Consider the following 27,645-nt stretch of genomic DNA (forward strand, 5'->3'; position numbering starts at 1 on the left):
GTACAGTAGTAATTGCAAACAACAACCACACTGAAGAATGCCATGAGTAATATTTCCCCCACTGTGGTGGAGAGGAAGGAGATTTAAATAAATACTAAAGAGTACAGGACCGCTAATACAATGAATGATCATGAATGATCCATGCCACAAGATGATCAGAGAAATCAATCAATAACGGCCTCCTATTGTTTCCAACGTGAACAAAGTATCTTTGAAACATGATGAAAGTATCATAAGTACGCTCGGTTTTCTACGATAAGATTTATTTCTAAACTTTATAGACTTTAGTAATGTCACTATCCTACTAGTGGCAGGTACTGTAGAGGTAATATAATAATATAGTAATGTCACTATCCTACTAGTGGCAGGTACTGTAGAGGTAATATAATAATATAGTAATGTCACTATCCTACTAGTGGCAGGTACTGTAGAGGTAATAGTGACAACATCTTTCAAGGGAATACAAAAACAACAGCCCAGAATACGGTAGGTCAATGTCGCCCTCGTCCAGGAGAGCTGTGGATGTCTGGAGACCCAGGTTGGACTCCAGGGATCAGTGTCTGTGGACCACAGTCTGTAAGTCCTCTGGTAGTGAATAGACCAGTGTCTGTGGATCACAGTCTGCAAGTCCTCTGGTAGTGAATAGACCAGTGTCTGTGGATCTCAGTCTGCAAGTCCTCTGGTAGTGAATAGACCAGTGTCTGTGGATCACAGTCTGCAAGTCCTCTGGTAGTGAATAGACCAGTGTCTGTGGATCTCAGTCTGCAAGTCCTCTGGTAGTGAATAGATCAGTGTCTGTGGATCACAGTCTGCAAGTCCTCTGGTAGAGAAGAGACCAGTGTCTGTGGATCACAGTCTGCAAGTCCTCTGGTAGTGAATAGATCAGTGTCTGTGGATCACAGTCTGCAAGTCCTCTGGTAGTGAATAGATCAGTGTCTGTGGATCACAGTCTGCAAGTCCTCTGGTAGTGAAGAGACCAGTGTCTGTGGATCACAGTCTGCAAGTCCTCTGGTAGTGAAGAGACCAGTGTCTGTGGACCACAGTCTGTAAGTCCTCTGGTAGTGAATAGACCAGTGTCTGTGGACCACAGTCTGCAAGTCCTCTGGTAGTGAATAGACCAGTGTCTGTGGATCACAGTCTGTAAGTCCTCTGGTAGTGAAGAGACCAGTGTCTGTGGATCACAGTCTGCAAGTCCTCTGGTAGAGAAGAGACCAGTGTCTGTGGATCACAGTCTGCAAGTCCTCTGGTAGAGAAGAGACCAGTGTCTGTGGATCACAGTCTGCAAGTCCTCTGGTAGAGAAGAGACCAGTGTCTGTGGATCACAGTCTGCAAGTCCTCTGGTAGTGAAGAGACCATGGTGTGGATGATGTATCCTCAGAGATCAGTGTCTGTGGATCACAGTCTGCAAGTCCTCCGGTAGTGAAGACATCATGGTGTGGATGTATCCTTCCAGCTTGTCCAGAACGCCGTCCTTCACTGGGAGCTGCTGCCTGCGTGCTTTCACCTGCACCAGGTACAAAAGACACATCATCTGTAGTTCTGTACTGGTCAAATGCAGCTGATGGTACAAAAGACACATCATCTGTAGTTCTGTACTGGTCAAATGCAGCTGATGGTACAAAAGACACATCATCTGTAGTTCTGTACTGGTCAAATGCAGCTGAAGGTACACTGTGAAATCCACAGTATTCATTTAAAGGACAACTATAGTTTTTTTTCAACCAAGGTTCATGTTTTAGGTTGTTATTTGACAAAGTAAAAGATGATTGTGAATTTATTTTCATTTGCTGCTTTCTTTAGTTGAAAGGGGGGCGGGGTCATTCGAGCATGGGGCTAAATATGTATTATTTCTATTTTTATTAATTACTATAGTCCTAATAGACCCCAGGAAATTACATCTGGCCACAAAAGATCACATCTACTGATTGTGAAGGTAGCCTACTGGGGGGAAGCCACACTGTGTGTATATGCTCAATATGTCAGTTTGACACATTCAGTAGATCTCATGATCTTTTGTGGCCAGATGTAATTTCCTGGAGTCTAGTAGGACTATAAAAAAAAATCGCTATAACATTTTGTAAAAAAACACATATTTAGCCCCATGCTTTAAGCTCGTATGTGCTAATTCAAAACAGGTGGTACGCAGGGGAAGTTGAGTGATATCTAACGAGCGCTTCCAAATCCAGCACTTAGAAAAAATATTAATCTGCAAGGACCCAAAGTAGATCATAACATGTCTACACAGTGGACTTTTATGAAACAAACACTTTGAGGATAGAAAGAGAATAATTCAAGCTTTCCCTACAGCTGCAATGTTGGTGAGTTTGACGTTGTTTAATACAATCAGAGAGGACTTTTCGGTTTGGATGAATGGGCTGCCATTGGACGTTACACCTAGGTAGTAATGGAGAATAACATTATGGGTTTCTTGAATGCCAGCATGAAGTTATAACTTTATCAGAGCCGTGTGTGTTTCACTCAGGCCTCCCAATAGGTTTGGTTACATTGCACCACTGTGTGGAAACTAATAACTGGTATAATTGGTTTACTTACTAGCTTTTCTCTCAGTTTCAAAACCAGGTCAACAATTTCCACCTCGGACTTGTCTTTGGTCCAACCCAACAGGTCCTGGTGAGTAGAAAGGAGAGTTGTTAACTTTGTGGTTAATTAATTAAGGTTAATTTCCACCTCGGACTTAATAATAATAATAATAAAACTTTATTTGTATAGCACCTTTCATGACATGAAATGCAGCTCAAAGTGCTTTACAGAACAATGGAGAATAAAAGAAAAGCAAGGCAACGACATAAAAAAAACAAGCAGTAATGCAGTACAGTGAGGACATGAATAACAAAATAAATAAATAAATAAATAAAAGATCAATTAAAAGCAATGTTGTAGAAGTGGGTCTTGAGCTGAGCTTTAAAAATGTCTACAGAGGCTGCCTGACGAAGGTACAGTGGGAGCTTGTTCCATGCCGACGGCCCGTAGAAGCAAAAAGCTGCTTCCCCGTATTTTTTAGTTGCCATTTTTTTAGGCAAAGCGAGCAGGCCAGCAGTGGAAGACCTTAGGGGGCGGTTTGGGACATATTTAGGCAGGCAGTCATGTAGGTAGGAAGGTGCGAGACCATTGAGAGCTTTATAGACAAGTAAAATCATTTTAAAATCAATCCTAAAACTTGTCTTTAGTCCAACCCAACAGGTCCTGGTGAGTTCACTGAACATAACCAACCAGCATCATTGTCTAGTTTTAGTCGACTAAATATCATAAGATTTTAGTCTGTATTTTGGCGAGCCTTGATGCCGTAGATCAGCCGAAAAATAGCTGATCTACAAGCTCACAACGTGTCGCATGGTTGTGAGCTTGTAGATCTGCTATTTTCAGTATTAGGTCACATTCCCAATAATACTTCGGTAGACTCGAATGCGTATGGGTGGGGAAATTGGGAATCTTGCATATTTAATTGGCTGCGGTTTGCCTTCACACTGTCATCCGCAGCAATTGGAAATGCAGCAGGGGGGACCTTTATCAATGTGTTCCATTCATAAACTAGCTTACAGTGAAATCTATGGTGATACAAATTATACTCATAACGTGCATGTGTCGTGCCGTCTGGGACTGGACCTCCCCCCACCCCCCCCCCCCCTCTCTCTCTCTCCGCATGCAGCCACGAACTGTTCTTTTGGGCATGGAGGCACAGCGCTGAGCACACTGATATAACAGACAGCAGCGCAAAATGTTTACAAGTTTATCGAGATGAAAGTCCCTACTCCCCAGTCCCCACACAGTGACAGCACTCCATGTTTACGGCATGCACGCACAGACAGACAGAATATTCTGTAGGCTATAATACACTGCAGTGTTTTTATGTGTTTTCTTAAGCAATTGATTAATGTACTCGTCCTCATTTCGATCAGGGCTTCAGTCTCCTCATTCCACGTCTATCCACGGTAACGGGACATCTTTGCGCTGCGTAAAATATGCCTTCTCCGTCTCCAACTGTGTTCAGCTCCTCACACGCCACATTGTTTGCTTCATTTCCTTTATTTACTGCGGATTGCATTCACACCTGCACCGAATTGAAATCAAGTGCGATTGGAAGCGAAGCGAAACCCCCGTTTTTTTGCTCGGAGTAGAATGCGGTTCTTTGATACGCATTAGGATTCGAATGAGCCTTCACACCTGCCAAACGAAGTGCACTTTCTGAAAATGCGCAGCAGGATTCGTTTTAATCGCAGCAAAGCTCTCTGGTGTGAATGTGACCTTAGTCGACAAACACTACATTTAATAAGGTGCAAACCAACGAACACAACACGACTGAATATTTGAAGCACAGCGTCTTCTTCAGAATAATTTACAGTTTATTTTATTTTATCAGGCTAGTGTTTCGGCTAGTGTTTCGGCAATTATCCCACTTGCGACATCCCACCGCTGTAGTCGAGCCACGCTGTGATTGGTTGAGTAACTCACAGCGTCACAGACCGCCTCCAGATGCAGGCCCTCCAGTTTGTGGGTCATGTCTCGGTGCCTCAGGCGGTACCAGCCGTCGAAGTTTGGCGACCGGAAGAACCTCCTGGAAATAGAATAGATGAATGATGTACAGTATATTGCAGCAGAGCTGACTAGCACTGCCACCCCTAGGCTTCGTCAGGAGAATCCTGAGAGCATCGTTATAAGCCACCTTTAGCTTGCGCAGACTCTCTTTTTTATAGTTCACCCATAAGGGGGCTGTATACAGCGGGGTACAGCGGGGTGCAGTATTGTACAGGACCGTATATGAATCCTGCAGGCTCGGGTAGGAGGGAGGTTAGGGGGTAAGGAAGGGGGTAGGAACTGGGTAGGGGTTAGGGGGTAGTGGGTTAGGGTAGGAAGGGGTAAGGGGTTAGGGGGTAGTGGTTTAGGGTAGGAAGGGGGTAGGGGTTAGGGGTTAGGGGTGCAAACCAACCTGTACAGTCCCATCCAGTCTCCTTTGCTGACGGAGGTGAGCTGAGGTCCAGCGTGCTCCAGAGTCCCCACGAACTCCTCCTGGCTGAACGGACGGATCAACGGAGGAGTCTGGAACGGATCACAGAGTCACAGACACATGGATCAGATCACAGACACAACTCTGATTATAGGATCTCCTCTGAATGGATCACAGACACAACTCTGATTATAGGATCTCCTCTCTGAATGGATCACAGACACAACTCTGATTATAGGATCTCCTCTGAATGGATCACAGACACAACTCTGATTATAGGATCTCCTCTTTGAATGGATCACAGACACAACTCTGATTATAGGATCTCCTCTGAATGGATCACAGACACAACTCTGATTATAGGATCTCCTCTGAACGGATCACAGACACAACTCTGATTATAGGATCTCCTCTGAATGGATCACAGACACAACTCTGATTATAGGATCTCCTCTGAATGGATCACAGACACAACTCTGATTATAGGATCTCAGTATAGGATCACAGACACAACTCTGATTATAGGATCTCCTCTGAATGGAACACAGACACAACTCTGATTATAGGATCTCCTCTGAATGGAACACAGACACAACTCTGATTATAGGATCTCCTCTGAATGGATCACAGACACAACTCTGATTATAGGATCTCCTCTGAATGGAACACAGACACAACTCTGATTATAGGATCTCCTCTCTGAATGGATCACAGACACAACTCTGATTATAGGATCTCCTCTGAATGGATCACAGACACAACTCTGATTATAGGATCTCCTCTGAATGGAACACAGACACAACTCTGATTATAGGATCTCCTCTGAATGGAACACAGACACAACTCTGATTATAGGATCTCCTCTGAATGGATCACAGACACAACTCTGATTATAGGATCTCCTCTGAATGGAACACAGACACAACTCTGATTATAGGATCTCCTCTCTGAATGGATCACAGACACAACTCTGATTATAGGATCTCCTCTGAATGGATCACAGACACAACTCTGATTATAGGATCTCCTCTGAATGGATCACAGACACAACTCTGATTATAGGATCTCCTCTGAATGGAACAGACACAACTCTGATTATAGGATCTCCTCTGAATGGATCACAGACACAACTCTGATTATAGGATCTCCTCTGAATGGATCACAGACACAACTCTGATTATAGGATCTCCTCTGAATGGATCACAGACACAACTCTGATTATAGGATCTCCTCTGAATGGATCACAGACACAACTCTGATTATAGGATCTCCTCTGAATGGATCACAGACACAACTCTGATTATAGGATCTCCTCTCTGAATGGATCACAGACACAACTCTGATTATAGGATCTCCTCTGAATGGATCACAGACACAACTCTGATTATAGGATCTCCTCTTTGAATGGATCACAGACACAACTCTGATTATAGGATCTCCTCTGAATGGATCACAGACACAACTCTGATTATAGGATCTCCTCTGAATGGATCACAGACACAACTCTGATTATAGGATCTCCTCTGAATGGATCACAGACACAACTCTGATTATAGGATCTCCTCTGAATGGATCACAGACACAACTCTGATTATAGGATCTCCTCTGAATGGAACACAGACACAACTCTGATTATAGGATCTCCTCTGAATGGATCACAGACACAGCTCTGGGTTCCTCTCTAATTATAGGATCTCCTCTCTGAAACATCTTAACCCATTCTGACCTGAGATCAGTTTCATACGAGGTTTCCACTGGGACACACACTGATCTGATTAACCCATTCTGACCTGAGATCAGATTCTAAAAATGTCAGTCGTTCTTCGATTTTTCAAAAATAGCAGAACTACAATCTCGTAGCGCGCCACTCGGTGGCGCGCTATGAGCTTGTAGATCTGCTATTTTTCATTAGCTAAAGCATAACATAATGCTAACACCAAAATGGGTTCCCGTTCAGAATGGGTTAAGAGCCATTCAGCCTCCTGTTGCCTACTCTACTGTACTCTACTGTATAACAAAACACACAAAAAGTATTCGGATGCAGAAGTCCATTGCAAGAGATTTGTCAAGATTTTTCAAAAATAGCAGATCTGCAAGCTTTACGTGCGACGCGTTGAGCTTTTGTCTTGAGTCACGTGTTTACGGTTATTCATTTGTCTGGGGGACCCCTCAAGAACCCCTGGTTCCCCCGGGCCCCTCGGGAACCCCAGGAGACCCCCGGACCCCTGGAGACGCCTCAAGGACCCCTGGATGGAGACCCCCGGTAGGACCAGTGGCCTCACCTTCCAAGGCGTCACAGATCTCTGCAGAGGCATCAGGCTGGCCAGGTACCGCTCCTGAGAGAGAGAGAGAGAGAGAGAGAGAGAGAGAGAGAGAGAGAGAATGAAGACAACATGTGAGACAATGTGATGATATTCAGAGCGCAGCCATCTTGCCAGCAAGGTGATACCTAGGTGACACTTCCCACAGACAGCCCGTTCATCCACACAGAAAGGTCCTATCTAATTATATTAAACAACGTCAAAATCACCAACATTGCAGCTGTAGGGAAAGCTTGAATTATCCTCTTTCAATCTGTAAAGTGTTTGTTTAATAGAATCCTGATCCTGAGTCTCACCAGAGGGATGATGAAGCTCTGAGTGAGCTCCAACAGATGTCTCCTCAAGATGGCGCTCTGCACCTCCGAAGGCCTCTTCCTCTGGATGCCCTGAAGAAGAAATCACACCGAGACCGTCAGGAAAGCCTACAGCGACACCTAGTGGCCTGACATGGTATGTGGAGCTGTGTGTGTGTGTGTGTGTGTGTGTGTGTGTGTGTGTGTGTTTGTTTCCATGTTCTGTGCATTCATGAAGGAACAAAGTGAGTACATTATTTTGGGTCATATAGTAACTTTTAGTTTAGTAGTTTTGTGCAACAGCTCACCTTTAAGAGTCTCTTGATTAGAGTCTTGTCCTTGTGTAGAAATGGTTTATATGCCGTGTAGATTCCTAAGGAGAGAAAATAAAAAGCAATACATCAAAATACTTCATTACACGCAAAACGCAACAAATAAATCAATTAATAAAAACCAGCGTGGTGTCTCACCTGGTTTAGTGTCCAAGGTTTTCAGTTTAGCCAATTTCTTCACCTTCACCTGTTTGGGCAGATCTCCTGAAACAGAATACAAAATATAACCATAACCAGTCGACACTTAATGTAGCGTTACTTTACTTTACGAGATGTTAAAAGTATAACGCAAACTTTCAAACGCCTATATTTTACTCACCCGCCATCTTGAGTTCTCCCAGACGCACAATATGCGGCCAACATTGGAACGTCTTGATGAAGAAAGGATTGGTGACGCCCAGGATGACGTTGGGTCTGAGAGGGAGAGAGAGAGAGGTGTAGAGAGAGAGAGAGGTAGAGAGAGAGAGGTAGAGAGAGGTAGAGAGAGAGAGAGAGAGAGAGGTAGAGAGAGAGATATAGAGAGGTAGAGTTTAACGTTGTTTAAGACAAGCAGATCACAAACGCACATTGGATGAGTGGGGAGTCAATGGAGGGTTTTGCAACTCTAGATTCATCCCATTATAAAAAATAATCTAGAGTTACAAATAGCGTCTCTGTTAGACCGTGCTTATGATGTGACTCACGGAGCCTGCTGTCATGGTGTGTGTGTGTGTGTGTGTGTGTGTGTGAGACTCACGGAGCCTGCGTGCGGGTGGTGTACTCTCTGAACTCGCTGTCATGGATGGTGAAGTAGGGTCTGTAGTCACAGCAGTACTTCAGAGGAGAGATGGAGCTGCAGAACAGAACAGGAACAACAAAACACTGATTCTGATTCTACACCTTTAAAGGACCCCCAATTTGATCTGCATTAGGGCCACAGAACCCCCTCCTCCCCCGAACCCCTGTAGACAGAACTACCTGACTAGAGACAGACAGAACTACCTGACTAGAGACAGACAGAACTACCTGACTAGAGCCAGCACGGTCTCCGAGGAGGCGGTGGGCGACGGCGCCATGACCACCACGGGTTCCCCCAGAAGCATCAGCTCCCACAACATCTGGAGGTGGACGAGAACCGACTGGAAACATCTGGAACAGGTCAGAGGTCAATGGATTACATATCACTGCTGTAGTTGTTATTTTGGTCACAATCTGACGGCGATTCTACAATGAGACCGTTCTCACACTTTAAAGATGTTTAAAAAAAATGTTCAAAAATAGCAGATGTACAAGCTCACAGCTTGGTGCAAAGCTCACAATGTGCTGTTGTCGTGATGCGAAGCGTTGTTGCAAGCGTATAGATCGGCTATTTTTGCGCGACACTGTTGTCCAACGAAGTATGGCATTAATTTCCGAAAATAATGAAATATGGACATGCATTGAATAGGTCAAAACAAAGATAGATTTACTTGAATAGGTCAAAACAAAGATAGATTTACTTGAATAGGTCAAAACAAAGATAGATTTACTTGAATAGGTCAAAACAAAGATAGATTTACTTGAATAGGTCAAAACAAAGATAGATTTACTTGAATAGGTCAAAATAAAGATAGATTTACTTGAATAGGTCAAAACAAAGATAGATTTACTTGAATAGGTCAAAACAAAGATAGATTTACTTGAATAGGTCAAAACAAAGATAGATTTACTTGAATAGGTCAAAACAAAGATAGATTTACTTGAATAGGTCAAAACAAAGATAGATTTACTTGAATAGGTCAAAACAAATATAGATTTACTTGAATAGGTCAAAACAAAGATAGATTTACTTGAATAGGTCAAAACAAAGATAGATTTACTTGAATAGGTCAAAACAAAGATAGATTTACTTGAATAGGTCCAGTTCGTGGATGGAAGGCAGCATCGTTGGGGCTGGTAGAAGATTCTGGAGAAAACATGACATTTACATTGAGTGTTTAATATTGAAGTACAACCAAATACCCGGACGCATGTACTGTACACAGCAAAGTCCTCAGCGTAAATGTATACATGTTTAACTCAAGAGAGTGTACAAATGTAGTATGCGTGTCTCACCAAATGGACCCTTTTGGTTACAAGTGTACACTCTCACTGTTACATATTATATACATGAGAATGTTTGACTTTAGGAATCTTCTAATCTCATATTTGTACCTCGCTCAGGGCGAGTTTCACTGGACTCCCTCCTGCCTTGTCCTTCTTGGATGGGATCCTAACCTGAAAAGGATCCCAGATCTTTATAAATGCGAGCGTGAAAAATAATCACATTTTTACTGTACCCTAATCTTGACCCATTCTGACCTGAGATCAGATTAAAAAAATGTCTTCTACATCCTGACAGTTTTCTGAAAAAGCTATGTTTCTACGTCAGTCGATTTTTCAAAAATAGCAGACCTACAAGCTCGTAGCGCGCCACTCGGTGGCGCGCTACGAGCTTGTAGGCCTGCTATTTTTCCAATAGCTAAATTATAACATGTTTAAAACACCAAAAGGGGTTAATTATTACAGGGGGTGAAATGTATTTTCTTACCTGTAAAATCACCCCCATAATGGGCAGATTGAGGATCAGCCCTGGCACCGGAGAAGGCCACTGGTCGATCTCATTACACACTGCAGGGAGAGGAGGATGTCAGGGTGGACTCTCTCTCTCTCTCTCTCTCTCTCTCTCTCTCTCTCTCTCTCTCTCTCTCTCTCTCTCTCTCTCTCTGTCTCTGTCTCTCTCTCTGTGTCTCTCTCTCTCTCTCTCTCTCTCTCTCTCTCTCTCTCTCTCTCTCTCTCTCTCTCTCTCTCTCAATTCAATTCAATTCAACAGGCTTTATTGGCATGACATTTTACAAGTGTTGCCAAAGCACAATCACAGATATGACAAACAACAACATAATATCACTGACATGAAAAAAATAAATTAATATAAAATAAAATGAAGCAGGTGGTGCATAAAATAAAACATGGTATACTGTATGTGTGTCCTACTGGTTGTCCCTTTTCTTGTGACAGGAATTGACATATTTTGCAGCCAAAACTGCACATTCTTTCTGTTCCCCCAGAAGGACTGGTAATCTTTCCCTTTCTGTCATACTTCGGAATTCTGGGAACTTTGTTTCAAATTTTGGGAAGAACTCCTCTCTAATAATTTGTGTAGTTTTTTACATTGTGTTAAAAAGTGTAACTCTGTCTCTATAGCTCCGTCATCACAGTGACAGCACAGCCTCTCCTCTCTGGGCAGCCAGGTCTGTCTGTGTCTGCCCTTCTCTATTGCCAGACTATGATCACTCAGTCTGTACATTGTTAAAGTCTTTCTCAGGTTTTTATCAGTACTGTGGTTAGGTAGTCTGCCACAGTATACGGTCTATTTAGAGCCAAATATGTTTCTAGTTTGTGTTGTGATTGTGTGAGTTCGTTCCAATATGTGATATATTTATCTTTTTCTTTAGTTATAATTTGGTTGGGTCTAATCTTCTGAGTGATAGAGTAGCTGCCCTGAGGCTGTCTGGGGTTTGTGATGTCAGAAGGTGAGAGGTCAGCTAGTTTCAGAACCAGCTGACTGAGGGGGCTCCTTTGGATGTTCAACTCTTGGCAGGCAAGGGCTTTATAATGGTAACAGGCAGGGTCACTCTTTTTAATATGGCTCCAGAATTTAATAGATCTTTTCTGTATATTTAGAAGTAAAGGATATTGGCCTAATTCAGCCCTGCATGCAGAGTTTGGGCATTTTCTTTGTACCCTGATAATAGTTTTGCAGAACTCTGCATGCAGGATCTCAACTGGATTTTTGTCCCATTTTGCCCAATCACTTTGTAATAAGGACCCCATACCTCACTGCCATACAATGCAATTGATTCTATAACCGATTTAAATATTTTGAGCCATGTCTCTCTCTCTCTCTCTCTCTCTCTCATCTCTCTCTCTCTCTCTCTCTCTCTCTCTCTCTCTCTCATCTCTCTCTCTCTCTCTCTCTCTCTCTCTCATCTCTCTCTCTCTCTCTCCTCTCTCTCTCTCTCTCTCTCTCTCTCTCTCTCTCTCTCTCTCTCTCTCTCTCTCTCTCATTCATTCACAACTCACCTGCTTCCAGACAAGGCTCCAACTTCTCAAAATATTCCGGGGCTATAATTTGCAGCACGCTATGGAAGAGGTGGATGTACGGTAGCCTGGATATTAGAACGAGAGACTGCAGCAGTACAGTGGAGAGAGAGAGAGAGAGAGAGAGAGAGGGAGGAAGATTGAGTACATAGACGACATCGACACCAATCTCTTGTAGATCAGCTATTTATGGTGAACGTTCCCCTAGAATAAGGATGGTGGGGTTCAACTGTTCAACACATTTACTGCAGACATTCCAGTGTTGTTGATTTTTTTATTTTACAGAGACCTGAGTATGCTTGTTGAATGAAGAGTTTCAGTGAATCTCACCTTCTGAAAATAGCCTCGTTTCACCGAGACATCCTTGACTTGTCTGAAGTAAACATAGCCGTAGAAATGGGCCAGCTCTCTCTGCAGAGAATAAGAGACAGGCAGGTTAGCATCTCTGCAGGGGTGGGAAGGGGCGTGGGTTAGGGGTAGAGGTAGGGGTGGAGGGTAGAGGGTAGGGGGTTAGGGGTAGAGGTAGGGGGTGGAGGGTAGAGGGTAGGGGGTAGAGGGTTAGGGGTAGAGGGGTAGAGCTTCACCTGCAGAGTGATCGGGGCGTCCCGGTTGTAAGCGTCTTCTCCAAACCAGTAACCGCTGCGACCGACAGACTGACGCAGCCTGAAGCTGAACTGAGTGTCCCCCAGACACCCTGAGAAGGAACGCACACACACACACACACACACACACACACACACACACACACACACACACACACACACACACTCTCTAGGTCACGAGTGGCTGTGAGTGGCACTGCATCATGTGATGTGTGTTGAAGTCTTGCTAGGAGAGGTTTACCTGAGTAGGAGTCAGGAAAGGACAGGTAGCATATGTTGCTTTTCTGTGAAAACATAAAAACCAGTGATTGATGATTTCATGATGTTTGCAGCACGCATTTATTATTAATTGAACAATCTTGCCAGACAGGACGGTGAATTATTTAAAACAGATCACAAGTACCTCCTTCTCAGTCAGCTTGACATCATGGGGATACACAAGCTGAAACACAGAGATATATTCATGTTCATGACCAAGTACAGTGAATTAAAATCCTCAGTGATTAATGCAGACGGTACATTTATACACGGTGAAAACCCCTCAGTTGTATTTATCCATTTGTAACTCAGCGCGACGGTACAAATGTGACCAAATGGACCCTTTGACTTGCATCAGCACCACCACCTCTGACGGTAGAGATGCTACAAGCTACGTCAGGGGTTCCCAAGGTGGGGTCCGGGGACCCCCAGGGGTTCTTGAGGGAGTTCCAGGGGGTCCCCAGCAGCTAAATGATAGACCCTTATGCGGACTGTAACTCTGAGAGTGTACAAATGGAAGCAACGGGTCCATTTTGGTTCCATTTGTACACTAGTTAAATTAACTTTGATGTTTTATCGGTCCTGACTGACTGTATACCTCCTTGAGAGAGTTCCAGGGGGTTCCCGGTAAATGATAATAGGAACCAAATGGACCTTTATGGGTCTGTAACTCTGTTCCATTTGTACACTCTCAAGAGTTAAATTTACTTTGATTTTACAATATAAATTGGGGGTCCGTCCCAGAGATATAAATGCCATTACTTGGGGGGTCCGTAGCCTAAATGCATGTACAACTGGGGGGTCCGTAGACCGTAGGCTAATGATTGATTGATTGAAATATTTATAAACAGTTTGCAGAATTACAGTACATTTCAAGCACAAACTCAATACAGAGACTGTTAACTGTGAGTGGACGACCCAATTAAGCATTACACTTGTTTACAACAGGGTCCACCATGTTCAATTCATCAAAACATTTAGAGACATACAAATAGACACTTCTATGCAGAGATGGGCAGTATTTGAAATACATGTATTTGAAATACGTATTTGAAATACTTTTTTGTATTTTGTAATTTGTATTTCGCTGGGATGGAAGAAATGAGATGTATTTTGTATTTAGATAAAAAAATTTGACCCAGTATTTGTATTTTGTATCAAAATACATTTTCAATATATTTTGCCCATCAGAGATGGGCAGTATTTGAAATACATGTATTTGAAATACGTATTTGAAATACTTTTTTGTATTTTGTAATTTGTATTTCGATGGGGATGGAAGATGTATTTTGTATTTTGTATTTAGATAAGTTTTTTGACCCAGTATTTGTATTTTGTATCAAAATACATTTTCAATGTATTTTGCCCATCTCTGCTTCTATGTAGCTAAAGAACAGAACAGGAATTCATCATATAGGAAGCAAAAAGGGAAAAGATACATATACAGTGAGGGGAAAGGGGGGGCGGTGGGGGGGATTCAGATTTTACATAGGCCAGTTTCGAATTGCAGCCGTCCGTAGGTGCCCTTTGAGAGTGGTTTTGAAGGAGTCAAGGGATTCACATGTCTTAATGACTGTTGGTAGGGCGTTCCGCATTTTGGTGGCATAGGAGCGAAAATAATTTAGTCCCTGTAATGGCAGTATGTAGGCTACCTCAATGGCCTGTCCCAGAGATATACATTATTATAAATGTCATTAAATGGGGGTCCGTAGGGGGTCCGTACAGTAACACTATACCTCAATGGCCTGTCCCAGCTCCAGGTCGAAGGTAACGACGCACACGCATTCTAACCACGAAGAGAACCGAGCCCAGGGCGAGCGGGACGCCGGCGTGGGGCTCTGCCGCTCCGCCGCCGCGGCGCCGCCGCCGGGGCTGTCCAGGGGGTCCATGATCAATCAATCAGAGGTGGATCCATCATCATAATAATATTATTATTATTATTGTCCCATATCAGCTGCTGCTGCTTCTTCTTTTCACCAGCAAAATAAGGTTTGTTTTCTTTGCTAGTATAGTAGCACCGGCTGTGGGTAAGAATCCTCCTCTGGTGCTCTAGCGCCCTCTAGCGGGCGGAGGAGGCGAACAAACCAGACTGCAGGGGTGGGCAACTGGCGGCCCCGGGGGCCACATGCGGCCCCCACCTTCACTTAATGTGGCCCTGCAGGTTAATGTCAGAATACTGATATAATAATAATATAATACTGATATAATACTGATATAATATTGGTTCCAGCTGTTTACAATTCCACAACAGATTTTACAGAGGCCAGTTTCGAATTGCAGCCATCCGTAGGTGCCCTTTGAGAGCGGTTTTGAAGGAGTCAAGGGATTCACATGTCTTAATGACTGTTGGTAGGGCGTTCCACATTTTGGTGGCATAGGAGCGAAAATAATTTAGTCCCTTGTTTGTGCCGAATCTGGGTTGTACATGGTTTGTTGCACTCCCTCTGGTGTTGTGGGTGTGGACTTCGTTTACATTAAGGAAGTATTTAGACAGGTACATGGGTATCTTGGTGGTGTATCGAATCTTGTGGACCAGACCCATTGCAAGATGCTGTACTCTGTCGACGACCCTAAGCCATCCCAGCCTGTCAAAGTGGGCAGGGGTGAGGTGGGTTCGGTGCAACATGACAACGGTTTTAAAATGTTGTACAGTAACAACTAAAGTTACAATACAATAACTAAAAATACAATACCCAATATACAACAATACAATAACTAAAATAAATCAATACATTAATAATAATAATAATAATAATAATAATAATAATAATAATAATAATAATAATAATAATAATAATAAGCCATTATGCTAGCCTGGCTAAATAAAAGCCAGACGCGAATCAGCCGTTGGCAACAAAAAAAAAAGCCTAGCAGGATGCAGCTATAGGTCCGCGACAAAACTCCAAGTCCCACAATGCTTTGCTCCAACGCGCTGCTGTCATCATCACACGCAGAGTAACGTGAGTAGAGTCAGAGTGTGCGGCGTGCAGACTTTAAGCGTGTAGAGCACAGAGCAGACAGACAGTACTTCTGAACCACCGGCCAGGCCAGTTCTCCTGACTCCATCATGGCCTCCTCCTCCTCCTCGGACCCCTGTTCCTTCTCCTCCTTCACCTCCTGCTCCACCAAACACCTGAACATCTCCTTCCAGGTGGACTTCACCAGAAATGTCCTCCGAGGGAAGGTTGCGCTCACCGTGGAGGTGTTGGAGGAGAGCTTCTCGACTCTGGTAACACAGTTTCACTGGCTTTAGCCTTCGAGCTAAAGACCGTTTGATTCATTCATTCATTCTCTCTGTTCCCTTTTTAATACCTCCTTCATGATGAATTCCGGTTCTGTTCTTTTGGCTTTATAGAAGTGTCTATTTGTACGTCTCTAAATGTTTTGATGAATTGAACATGGTGGACCCTCTTGTAAACAAGTGTAATGCTTAATTGGGTCGTCCACTCACAGTTAACAGTCTTTGTATTGAGTTGTGCTTGAAATGTACTGTAATTCTGCAAACTATTAATAAATACTTCAATCAATCATTCAGTCAATCAAACTGACTCTCCATCAAGTCACCCATAATATTATAGAGTAACTTTAGTGTGTGTGTGTGTGTGTGTGTGTGTGTGTGTGTGTGTGTGTGTGTGTGTGTGTGTGTGTGTGTGTGTGTGTGTGTGTGTGTGTGTGTGTGTGTGTGTGTGTGTGTGTGTGTGTGTGTGTGTGTGTGTGTGTGTGTGTGTGTGTGTGTGTGTGTGTGTGTGTGTGTGTGTGTGTGTCTCTGTGTGTGAGAACATGGACACTATAAAAGTTTCCCATTAATTTAGAAAATGTATACATAATACTAATAATGCCAGGCAGCTACAGTATAATCAACGCTCAGAGTTTTCTTTCATGTTTGCATTTTAATAACACAAGAATGAAGCATTGATGGACTTTGACCAGAAGATGATTGTGCTGACAGGTGGATGGACTTTAGATCTGGGCTTGACCAGCCACTGTTTTGCTAGACCGTTTGTACCACAGGCTCATCACAGTGACTTGACTGTACAGTACAGTACGGTGTAAAACACATTATGTCTAGAATGTGTTTTACAAGCATATAGCCAGTGTTGTAGTATTTTAGTATTTATTTTATTTTTATTTTTTATTTTTATTTTTTAGTTGTATTTTAGTTTTAGTCAGTCTCTTCAATAGTTTTCATTTAGTTTTAGTCACATTTTATTCACCTGGAATGTTTTATTGTTGGTCTAGTTTCAGTCGACTAAATGTCATAAGATTGTAGTCGACTAAAATGTATTTTGGCGGGCCTTGATGCCGTCGTAATGACTGATTTTACACTTGCTGAAAATAGCCGATCTGCAAGTGCAAGCTAACAACACGTCGTGAATGGTGACTGTGCCATTGTTGCCTAGCCAAAGCAATCCCTACCTGGGGAATTTTATCCGGGAATAGGCTAAAAATAGAACAAAATCAATATTAAAAAGCCAAATTTGGCGCGCGGGCATCGTCCCCCACGCTCGCCTATACATACAGTAGAGTACAGTACAGTATGGCCCCTTCAACCCGTCACTGTCTATTCTAATGTACATACTTTGCTATTCTTCTTGTCTTTTCCCTCTACGAACGGTAATCATTTCTTGCTGTTTTTGCTGCCACAATGTTGAACCTATGACAATGTTGTAATATAAGTTGTATCAATACTGTGAATCACACACAGTAAATCACTGTTGCAGCTGTCGTTTGTAGGTAACTGGTGTGCGTTTGTTTTCATCTCTACTCTTCCCCTCACCAGCCTCTAGACACCAGAGACATTAAGGTGTTTTCCAGACTTTAGACACCAGAGATATTAAGGTGTTTTCTAGACACCAGAGACATTAAGGTGTTTTCCAGACTCTAGACACCAGAGATATTAAGGTGTTTTCCAGACTTTAGACACCAGAGATATTAAGGTGTTTTCCAGACTCTAGACACCAGAGATATTAAGGTGTTTTCCAGACTCTAGACACCAGAGATATTAAGGTGTTTTCTAGACACCAGAGACATTAAGGTGTTTTCCAGACTCTAGACACCAGAGATATTAAGGTGTTTTCCAGACTCTAGACACCAGAGATATTAAGGTGTTTTCCAGACTTTAGACACCAGAGATATTAAGGTGTTTTCCAGACTCTAGACACCAGAGTTATTAAGGTGTTTTCCAGACTCTAGACACCAGAGATATTAAGGTGTTTTCCAGACTCTAGACACCAGAGATATTAAGGTGTTTTCCAGACTCTAGACACCAGAGATATTAAGGTGTTTTCCAGACTTTAGACACCAGAGACATTAAGGTGTTTTCCAGACTCTAGACACCAGAGATATTAAGGTGTTTTCCAGACTCTAGACACCAGAGATATTAAGGTGTTTTCCAGACTCTAGACACCAGAGATATTAAGGTGTTTTCCAGACTCTAGACACCAGAGACATTAAGGTGTTTTCCAGACTCTAGACACCAGAGACATTAAGGTGTTTTCCAGACTCTAGACACCAGAGATATTAAGGTGTTTTCCAGACTCTAGACACCAGAGATATTAAGGTGTTTTCCATACTTTAGACACCAGAGATATTAAGGGGTTTTCCTCTCTCTCTCCTCACCAGACTCTAGACACCAGAGATCTTCTTATCTTAAGCGTGACGGCCAATGGACAGGAAGCCAAGTTCAGCATGGGAGCCAAGCACCGCTTCCTGGGCTGCCCTCTGGACATCACCATGCCCTTTGACCTCTGCAGGTAGATCACCATGCCCTTTGACCTCTGCAGGCAGATCACCATGCCCTTTGACCTCTCCAGGTTACCCCGCTACTAGCCTGGGGTCCACCTATCCTTTCTATGGCATCGGCAGCTCCCGGCAGGAACCTCCGGGAGAATCTAGACGCAGCTGCATGACATGAGACTAATTCATTAGAGCGACAGCGAGAGAGAGAGGAGTGTGTGTGTGTGTGTGTGTGTGTGTGTGTGTGTGTGTGTGTGTGTGTACATGTGCGCGTGTCAATTTAACAAAGGTGCAGACGATCAGAAATCAGCAGAGAGTGATCGACGTTTGCCGTATACTCGGACCCCGACTTTTTTTTTCTCTCCCTGTAAATAAAAACGTCTGGGTTTCCGAGGCTACCTCTCTACTACTACTAATCCGTTCAACCCTCCATCTACTGAGAGTAGGGCTGTCTGTCTCCATTATGACATCTTACTTGACCATTTGATTGTCACTCAAATACAATTGCGATAAACGATGTATCAATTGTGTTTCTGTCGCTATGAATAAATACTTTGAAAATGTTGGAAAATAGCCGATCGCCAAGCTCAAAACGTGTCGCACAGCGATGCATTTTGAGCTTGTAGATTTGCTATTTCTACTATTTAAAAAAAATATTTATATTTCGACGGAAATGGAAATGATAATTCGAAACAGAATTGCGATTATCTAATATTTCTGATTATGTAATAATAAAAACACAATTGAATATCTGTTGCACAGCTGGAATGAATCTGTCAACTCTGTGTGTGTTCTTAGGGGACGGCATGTGATCGTGGTGTGTTTTCTGTGTGCGTTCTTAGGGGACATGTGATCGTGGTGTGTTTTCTGTGTGCGTTCTTAGGGGACAGCATGTGATCGTGGTGTGTTTTCTGTGTGCGTTCTTAGGGGACAGCATGTGATCGTGGTGTGTTTTCTGTGCGTTCTTAGGGGACAACATGTGATCGTGGTGTGTTTTCTGTGCGTTCTTAGGGGACAGCATGTGATCGTGGTGTGTTTTCTGTGTGCGTTCTTAGGGGACAACATGTGATCGTGGTGTGTTTTCTGTGTGCGTTCTTAGGGGACAGCATGTGATCGTGGTGTGTTTTCTGTGTGCGTTCTTAGGGGACAGCATGTGATCGTGGTGTGTTTTCTGTGCGTTCTTAGGGGACAACATGTGATCGTGGTGTGTTTTCTGTGTGCGTTCTTAGGGGACAGCATGTGATCGTGGTGTGTTTTCTGTGCGTTCTTAGGGGACAGCATGTGATCGTGGTGTGTTTTCTGTGTGCGTTCTTAGGGGACAACATGTGATCGTGGTGTGTTTTCTGTGTGCGTTCTTAGGGGACAGCATGTGATCGTGGTGTGTTTTCTGTGTGCGTTCTTAGGGGACAGCATGTGATCGTGGTGTGTTTTCTGTGTGCGTTCTTAGGGGACAACATGTGATCGTGGTGTGTTTTCTGTGTGCGTTCTTAGGGGACAGCATGTGATCGTGGTGTGTTTTCTGTGTGCGTTCTTAGGGGACAACATGTGATCGTGGTGTGTTTTCTGTGTGCGTTCTTAGGGGACAGCATGTGATCGTGGTGTGTTTTCTGTGTGTGTTCTTAGGGGACAGCATGTGATCGTGGTGTGTTTTCTGTGTGCGTTCTTAGGGGACAGCATGTGATCGTGGTGTGTTTTCTGTGTGCGTTCTTAGGGGACAGCATGTGATCGTGGTGTGTTTTCTGTGCGTTCTTAGGGGACAGCATGTGATCGTGGTGTGTTTTCTATGTGCGTTCTTAGGGGACAGCATGTGATCGTGGTGTGTTTTCTGTGTGCGTTCTTAGGGGACGGCATGTGATCGTGATGTGTTTTCTGTGTGCGTTCTTAGGGGACGGCATGTGATCGTGATGTGTTTTCACTGTTTTCTGTGTGCGTTCTTAGGTGACAACATGTGATCGTGGTGTGTTTTCTGTGCGTTCTTAGGGGACAGCATGTGATCGTGGTGTGTTTTCTGTGTGCGTTCTTAGGGGACATGTGATCGTGGTGTGTTTTCTGTGTGCGTTCTTAGGGGACAACATGTGATCGTGGTGTGTTTTCTGTGCGTTCTTAGGGGACAGCATGTGATCGTGGTGTGTTTTCTGTGTGTGTTCTTAGGGGACGGCATGTGATCGTGGTGTGTTTTCTGTGTGCGTTCTTAGGGGACAACATGTGATCGTGGTGTGTTTTCTGTGTGCGTTCTTAGGGGACGGCATGTGATCGTGATGTGTTTTCTGTGTGCGTTCTTAGGTGACAACATGTGATCGTGGTGTGTTTTCTGTGTGCGTTCTTAGGGGACAACATGTGATCGTGGTGTGTTTTCTGTGCGTTCTTAGGGGACAGCATGTGATCGTGGTGTGTTTTCTGTGTGCGTTCTTAGGGGACAGCATGTGATCGTGGTGTGTTTTCTGTGTGCGTTCTTAGGGGACAGCATGTGATCGTGGTGTGTTTTCTGTGCGTTCTTAGGGGACGGCATGTGATCGTGGTGTGTTTTCTGTGTGCGTTCTTAGGGGACAGCATGTGATCGTGGTGTGTTTTCTGTGTGTGTTCTTAGGGGACAGCATGTGATCGTGGTGTGTTTTCTGTGTGTGTTCTTAGGGGACAGCATGTGATCGTGGTGTGTTTTCTGTGCGTTCTTAGGGGACAGCATGTGATCGTGGTGTGTTTTCTGTGCGTTCTTAGGGGACAGCATGTGATCGTGGTGTGTTTTCTGTGTGCGTTCTTAGGGGACAGCATGTGATCGTGGTGTGTTTTCTGTGCGTTCTTAGGGGACAGCATGTGATCGTGGTGTGTTTTCTCTGTGCGTTCTTAGAGGACAGCATGTGATCGTGGTGTGTTTTCTGTGCGTTCTTAGGGGACAGCATGTGGTCGTGGTGTGTTTTCTGTGTGCATTCTTAGGGGACGGCATGTGATCGTGGTGTGTTTTCTGTGTGTTCTTAGGGGACAGCATGTGATCGTGGTGTTTTCTGTGTGCATTCTTAGGGGACGGCATGTGATCGTGGTGTGTTTTCTGTGTGTGTTCTTAGGGGACAGCATGTGGTCGTGGTGTGTTTTCTGTGTGTTCTTAGGGGACAGCATGTGATCGTGGTGTGTTTTCTGTGTGTTCTTAGGGGACAGCATGTGATCGTGGTGTGTTTTCTGTGCGTTCTTAGGGGACAGCATGTGATCGTGGTGTGTTTTCTGTGTGCGTTCTTAGGGGACAGCATGTGATCGTGGTGTGTTTTCTCTGTGCGTTCTTAGGGGACAACATGTGATCGTGGTGTGTTTTCTGTGTGCGTTCTTAGGGGACAGCATGTGATCGTGGTGTGTTTTCTGTGTGCGTTCTTAGGGTACGACATGTGATCGTGGTGTGTTTTCTGTGTGCGTTCTTAGGGGACAGCATGTGATCGTGGTGTGTTTTCTCTGTGCGTTCTTAGGGGACGGCATGTGATCGTGGTGTGTTTTCTGTGTGCGTTCTTAGGGGACGGCATGTGATCGTGGTGTGTTTTCTGTATGCGTTCTTAGGGGACAGCATGTGATCGTGGTGTGTTCTGTGTGCGTTCTTAGGGGACAGCATGTGATCGTGGTGTGTTTTCTGTATGCGTTCTTAGGGGACAGCATGTGATCGTGGTGTGTTTTCTGTGTGCGTTCTTAGGGGACGGCATGTGATTGTGGTGTGTTTTCTGTGTGTGTTCTTAGGGGACAACATGTGATCGTGGTGTGTTTTCTGTGCGTTCTTAGGGGACGGCATGTGATTGTGGTGTGTTTTCTGTGTGTGTTCTTAGGGGACAACATGTGATCGTGGTGTGTTTTCTGTGCGTTCTTAGGGGACAGCATGTGATCGTGGTGTGTTTTCTGTGTGCGTTCTTAGGGGACAGCATGTGATCGTGGTGTGTTTTCTGTGCGTTCTTAGGGGACGGCATGTGATCGTGGTGTGTTTTCTGTGTGCGTTCTTAGGGGACAGCATGTGATCGTGGTGTGTTTTCTGTGCGTTCTTAGGGGACGGCATGTGATTGTGGTGTGTTTTCTGTGTGTTCTTAGGGGACAGCATGTGATCGTGGTGTGTTTTCTGTGTGTTCTTAGGGGACAGCATGTGATCATGGTGTGTTTTCTGTGTGCGTTCTTAGGGGACAGCATGTGATCGTGGTGTGTTTTCTGTGCGTTCTTAGGGGACAGCATGTGATCGTGGTGTGTTTTCTGTGTGCGTTCTTAGGGGACAACATGTGATCGTGGTGTGTTTTCTGTGTGCGTTCTTAGGGGACAGCATGTGATCGTGGTGTGTTTTCTGTGCGTTCTTAGGGGACAGCATGTGATCGTGGAGGTGAGCTATGAAACCTCTCCGAATGCGACTGCCCTGCAGTGGCTCACCCCCGAACAGACCGCCGGCAAGGATCACCCCTACCTCTTCAGCCAATGCCAGGTAAGGATCACCCCTACCTCTTCAGCCAATGCCAGGTAAGGATCACCCCTACCTCTTCAGCCAATGCCAGGTAAGGACCACCCCTACCTCTTCAGCCAATGAGAGGCAAGGAGCAGCCTAGCCATGGTTCATGACATGGCGCAACTGCAGCCTGTTTTACGCGATCGCTACATTTACAATTCTAACGTGTATACATGTATAAACATTCCGATTTCAAATATAAAGTACTCACAATTTGTCCCACGGGTGTTAGTTTGTTGCTGCACCAGCGATTAGCACTGCTGCATTCCGCGTTCTTTAATAAAAAGCATTTTATCCGAGCTGTTATTTTGCCATTGGCTTTCAACTACGCGCCCCTATCGGTCGGGAGGAGGGTGGCACTCGGTGTGTTCGATATCGGCACGCCGACCGCCCTGCCCAATACAGACTAATGGGCGAGTGCGCTCCCGGTGTGCAACTGTGGATTTCCCAAACGAACCCCGTTTGAGAAAAGTAGCCGGGGCGCTCGGATAAAAATGCTTTTTATTAAAGAACGCGGAATGCAGCAGTGCTAATCGCTGGTGCAGCAACTAACTAACACCCGTGGGACAAATTGTGAGTACTTTATATTTGAAATCGGAATGTTTATATATACGTTTTGATTGTAAATGTAGCGATTGCGTAAAACAGGCTGCAGTTGCGTCATGACTGTCATGATAATCATCATGGCAGTCATGTTTCAGGGCTAGGAGCAGCCCTACCTCTTCCTACTAGGACAATTACCGTTTTCCCTTTTTTCTATTCATTTCATGAAGTCAGTCACGCAATTTACAATTTAGGCATTTAGCAGACACTCTTAATCCAGAGCGACTTACATTAAGAAAGAACTAAAAGCATCACATATCAGGAAACATGCGTAAGCTAAGAATGTAACAGTGGAATATCTGTATATACATATGTACTATGACGTGCTATGACTACATACAATGCAATTATAGTGCTGTCTACATAACATGCTATAAGTCTGTATCAGATGCTATCTAAGTCTACAGAAATGCTATCTAAGGGGGTGGGGTAAGTGCTATGGGCCATGATGGAGTCTGAACAGGTGGGTTTTCAGGCTACGGCGGACGATTGGGAGTGGTTGGTTGCTTTGAATGCCAACATGTGAGAACTTTGGCTGGTTGAAGACCAAGCGAGCTGCGGCAGCGACACGATCCAGGGTTTTTTGCAGTATTTTCACGGGACATTAATTGTCCATGTCACTAACGGCTGACGAGTGGTTTGAACCTCTTGCCTTTGCGTTGATTTCTGGTTGCTAAACCACTTCCTTCAACACCTCTTCAGTTCTGCTTTTAATCTGCCACTTGCGTGTCGTAACTTGTACCAAATTCCTACACGATGCAATCGGTCTTCTTTCAACATCTTCCTCATCCAGACAGAGCCGGTTTGTTCCTCCTGGTCTGAACATCACATACCTCTGTTGTTAACCCATTCATTATGTTATACTTTAGCCATTGAAAAATAGCAGCTCTACAAGCTCGTAGCGCGGCACCGAGTGCCTAGCGTGGCACTCGGTGCCGCGCTACGAGCTTGTAGAGCTGCTATTTTTTGAAGAATTGTGAAAACGTGGTGCAAATCTTTTAATATATATATATATATTCTTTCAGAGCGAACGTTTTTAACTGAAATCTTTGCTTCTGAGGGGTTCCTGGAACAACATTTTCAGTCGGTGGCCAATTACATATAATTTTTGGGGTCCTTGATATAAAATATTGAGCACCACTGATATAGAAACGAGGTATTTCAGAAAACTGTCAGGATCTAGAAGACATATTTTAAATATCGACATCAGGCCTAAATGGGTTAATTTGCCTAAACGAGGTATTGGTCTTTAATAATGACGAAGGCCTGCGCGCCGAAACACGTTTGTCTGTCTGGTATTATGACTGCTTATTAATAAAGACTCTTACTCGACTGGAAGACAAGTGCAGATTTAATTCATTTTCCATTGATTATATTACACATGTTGTAATATTTAAACCATTTTGGGCGGGAACCCCATTTGGTGTTTTAAACATTGTTATAATTTAGCTATTGAAAAATAGCAGATCTACAAGCTCATAGCGCGCCACCGAGTGGCGCGCTATGAGCTTGTAGGTCTGCTATTTTAGAAAAGTCGTAAAAATGTGGCACAAATCTTTGAATATATATATTCTTTCATAGTGAATGTTTTTAACTCCGGTCTAAATGGGTTAAGATAATATTTGTTGGTCATGTCCATTGATTATATTACACATGTTGTAATATTTAAGATAATATTTGTTTGTGATGTTCATCTATTTTTCTCCCCCAGGCTCACCACTGCCGGAGTATGGTTCCATGCCAGGACAGTCCCTCTGTCAAACACACATACTACGCTCAGGTGAGACACACACACGCACGCACGCACGCACGCACACACGCACTGTCAACTCTTCTCACAAAAAAACCAAAACGCAGAACACTTTTCTAAAGGCTCATACATACTCCACAGTTTTTGGTGATTCGGTTATCACCGCTGTGTCGTTTTTTAAAGGGTTGGAAAACGACACCATTACGTTACGTCAGTGGCGGTGATGATCAGCTATCACCGCGGAGACACAGACCCTTCTCTCTGTTTTTACTATCACCCCGTTCACTGATTGGTCTAGAAGTTGGGTAAACCACAGGGAGGCGGGGTCAATCCTTAACCCATTCTGACCGGGCACCCATTTTGGTGTCAGCATCATGTTATGCTTTAGCTATTGAAAAATAGCAGATCTACAAGCTCATATCGCGCCACCGAGTGGCGCGATACGAGCTTGTAGGTCTGCTATTTTTTGAATAATCGAAGAACGACTGACATTTTTAGAATCTGATCTCAGGTCAGAATGGGTTCATCAGACCAGTGTGTGTGTCCAGTGGAAACCTCATATGAATCTGATCTCAGGTCAGAATGGGTTCATCAGACCAGTGTGTGTCCAGTGGAAACCTCATATGAATCTGATCTCAGGTCAGAATGGGTTAAGGACATCACCGCGAGTATGATGGCCTCAACTCTTATCACCGTTTTAGGTGATAGCTTATCACCTAACACTAGAATATGTATGTATGAGCCTTTACACTTTACAGTGTTGTTCGTTGGATCAGATGCATGTTTGGTGAAAGATCCACCATCATTGTTTGTCATGTTTATTTCGAATATGCCAATAAAAATAAATACAAACGGAAACAATTATTTGCATTTCCTAATCACAAGGAAGAAAATAAATAACTTAAAATATAAGAAAACGATACAAAGAAAAGACAAATCTCTACGCATATCCGAAAAAGGAGAAAAGGGAAGAATTAAAAACCTATTATACTCCCACCCCTCCTGTAATTAAATAATTACCCTCTGACGTGTGTGTGTGTGTGTGTGTGTGTGTGTGTGTGTGTGTGTGTGTGTGTGTAGGTGTCTGTCCCCAAGGAGTTGGTGGCGGTGATGAGTGCCATGAGGGACGGACAGGAGGCTGACCCTCAGGACAGCAGCCGCACCGTCTACCGTTTCAGACAGCCGGTCAGTGTCTCTCTCTCACTCTCACTCTCACTCTCACTCTCACTCACAGACATCAAAGGGGGCTTCAGCCCCTGCCCTTTTACCCGTCTGTAAAACAACTGCCCTTTTACCCGTCTGTAAAACAGCTGCCCTTTTACCCGTCTGTAAAACAACTGCCCTTTTACCCGTCTGTAAAACAACTGCCCTTTTACCCGTCTGTAAAACAGCTGCCCTTTTACCCGTCTGTAAAACAACTGCCCTTTTACCCGTCTGTAAAACAGCTGCCCTTTTACCCGTCTGTAAAACAGCTGCCCTTTTACCCGTCTGTAAAACAGCTGCCCTTTTACCCGTCTGTAAAACAACTGCCCTTTTACCCGTCTGTAAAACAACTGCCCTTTTACCCGTCTGTAAAACAACTGCCCTTTTACCCGTCTGTAAAACAACTGCCCTTTTACCCGTCTGTAAAACAACTGCCCTTTTACCCGTCTGTAAAACAACTGCCCTTTTACCCGTCTGTAAAACAACTGCCCTCTCCAGACCCTGAATGCAGCATTTACTACATGGGGAAATAAATGCCCTCCTTTCCTTTCCATGCTGGAAGGAAGGCAGCGTTCAGGAGAATAGCTTTTCTCCCAAAGTCTCCTGAACTTGAACACAGTATTTTGCGTTGAACAAATTTGTTTATAAATCCATGTCGTTACACACCTGCATCTCCACTAGCTAAAGAGTGCAGGGTTGCGCCCTGAAAATAGCTGATCTACAAGCTCTCAACGCGTCACAAGCTTGTAGATCTATTTTTGTCAGCCCCTGCCTCTCTAACAGACTCTTTCCCATAATGAACCCCCAGCGGTCAGTGTGATATCTGAATGCTTTCATCTGGCCAACAGGGTTCAGAAACGGAAACTAATGAACTGCTGATAAACCAGTGGTGATAATGTGGTTATTGAAGGTTAATAATAGAAGCAGATCATTCAGTCGTCTCTAACAACAACCCATATTATGGAATAGATCCCAGAAGGTTAACATGAACAAATTATTTGCACAATGCACATTCACCGTGTGCTTAAATTAA

At 43.9% G+C, this 27,645-nt stretch overlaps 2 protein-coding genes across 4 annotated transcripts in view; one reads left to right on the plus strand and one right to left on the minus strand.

Moving 5' to 3' along the window:
* Positions 1 to 1,200: 1,200 nt before the first annotated feature.
* Positions 1,201 to 14,870, minus strand: dennd6b (DENN/MADD domain containing 6B). Of its 2 annotated transcripts, XM_083757598.1 has the most exons (20): positions 14,604 to 14,870; positions 13,013 to 13,051; positions 12,851 to 12,893; positions 12,592 to 12,701; positions 12,338 to 12,418; positions 11,990 to 12,095; positions 10,458 to 10,537; positions 10,082 to 10,144; positions 9,778 to 9,833; positions 8,915 to 9,037; positions 8,646 to 8,741; positions 8,229 to 8,323; positions 8,048 to 8,113; positions 7,886 to 7,950; positions 7,581 to 7,670; positions 7,246 to 7,299; positions 4,946 to 5,055; positions 4,471 to 4,573; positions 2,554 to 2,628; positions 1,202 to 1,504 (listed from the first exon to the last, which is right to left on the minus strand). In XM_083757598.1, exons 1-20 carry the CDS (start codon positions 14,754 to 14,756, stop codon positions 1,382 to 1,384), a joined length of 1,731 nt encoding a protein of 576 aa, XP_083613724.1. In that variant the 5' UTR covers positions 14,757 to 14,870; the 3' UTR covers positions 1,202 to 1,381. The 2 variants fall into 2 exon arrangements, with proteins under 2 accessions (XP_083613725.1, XP_083613724.1); XM_083757599.1 differs by lacking the exon at positions 8,915 to 9,037 and having other exon boundaries at positions 1,201 to 1,504.
* Positions 14,871 to 15,852: 982 nt separating this feature from the next.
* Positions 15,853 to 27,645, plus strand: part of LOC310879700 (leukotriene A-4 hydrolase-like) — a 35,856-nt gene continuing 24,063 nt past the window's right edge. The window contains exons 1-5 of one of the 2 annotated variants that reach the window (XM_083794513.1): positions 15,853 to 16,096; positions 18,490 to 18,620; positions 22,915 to 23,035; positions 25,371 to 25,439; positions 26,490 to 26,594. In XM_083794513.1, the coding sequence (XP_083650639.1) occupies positions 15,935 to 16,096; positions 18,490 to 18,620; positions 22,915 to 23,035; positions 25,371 to 25,439; positions 26,490 to 26,594 (588 nt within the window). In that variant the 5' untranslated portion in view covers positions 15,853 to 15,934. Of the gene's footprint in view, positions 16,097 to 18,489; positions 18,621 to 22,914; positions 23,036 to 23,078; positions 23,106 to 25,370; positions 25,440 to 26,489; positions 26,595 to 27,645 lie in introns of those variants that run through there. The other variant, XM_083794514.1, reaches the window with a different exon arrangement.

Source organism: Protomyctophum parallelum (genome assembly GCF_964188405.1).
Source record: "Protomyctophum parallelum genome assembly, chromosome: 22".
Lineage (NCBI taxonomy): Eukaryota > Metazoa > Chordata > Actinopteri > Myctophiformes > Myctophidae > Protomyctophum > Protomyctophum parallelum.

Coding starts and splice junctions, on each gene's coding strand:
- dennd6b (XM_083757598.1), bottom strand. CDS start 14,756: ATGGACCCCCTGGACAGCCCCGGCGGCGGCGCCGCGGCGGCGGAGCGG. Junction 8,742..8,914: donor ACCGTGCTGGCTCTAGTCAG/GTAGTTCTGTCT, acceptor TCTGTTCTGCAG/CTCCATCTCTCCTCTGAAGT. Junction 8,324..8,645: donor ACCACCCGCACGCAGGCTCC/GTGAGTCTCACA, acceptor TCTCCCTCTCAG/ACCCAACGTCATCCTGGGCG.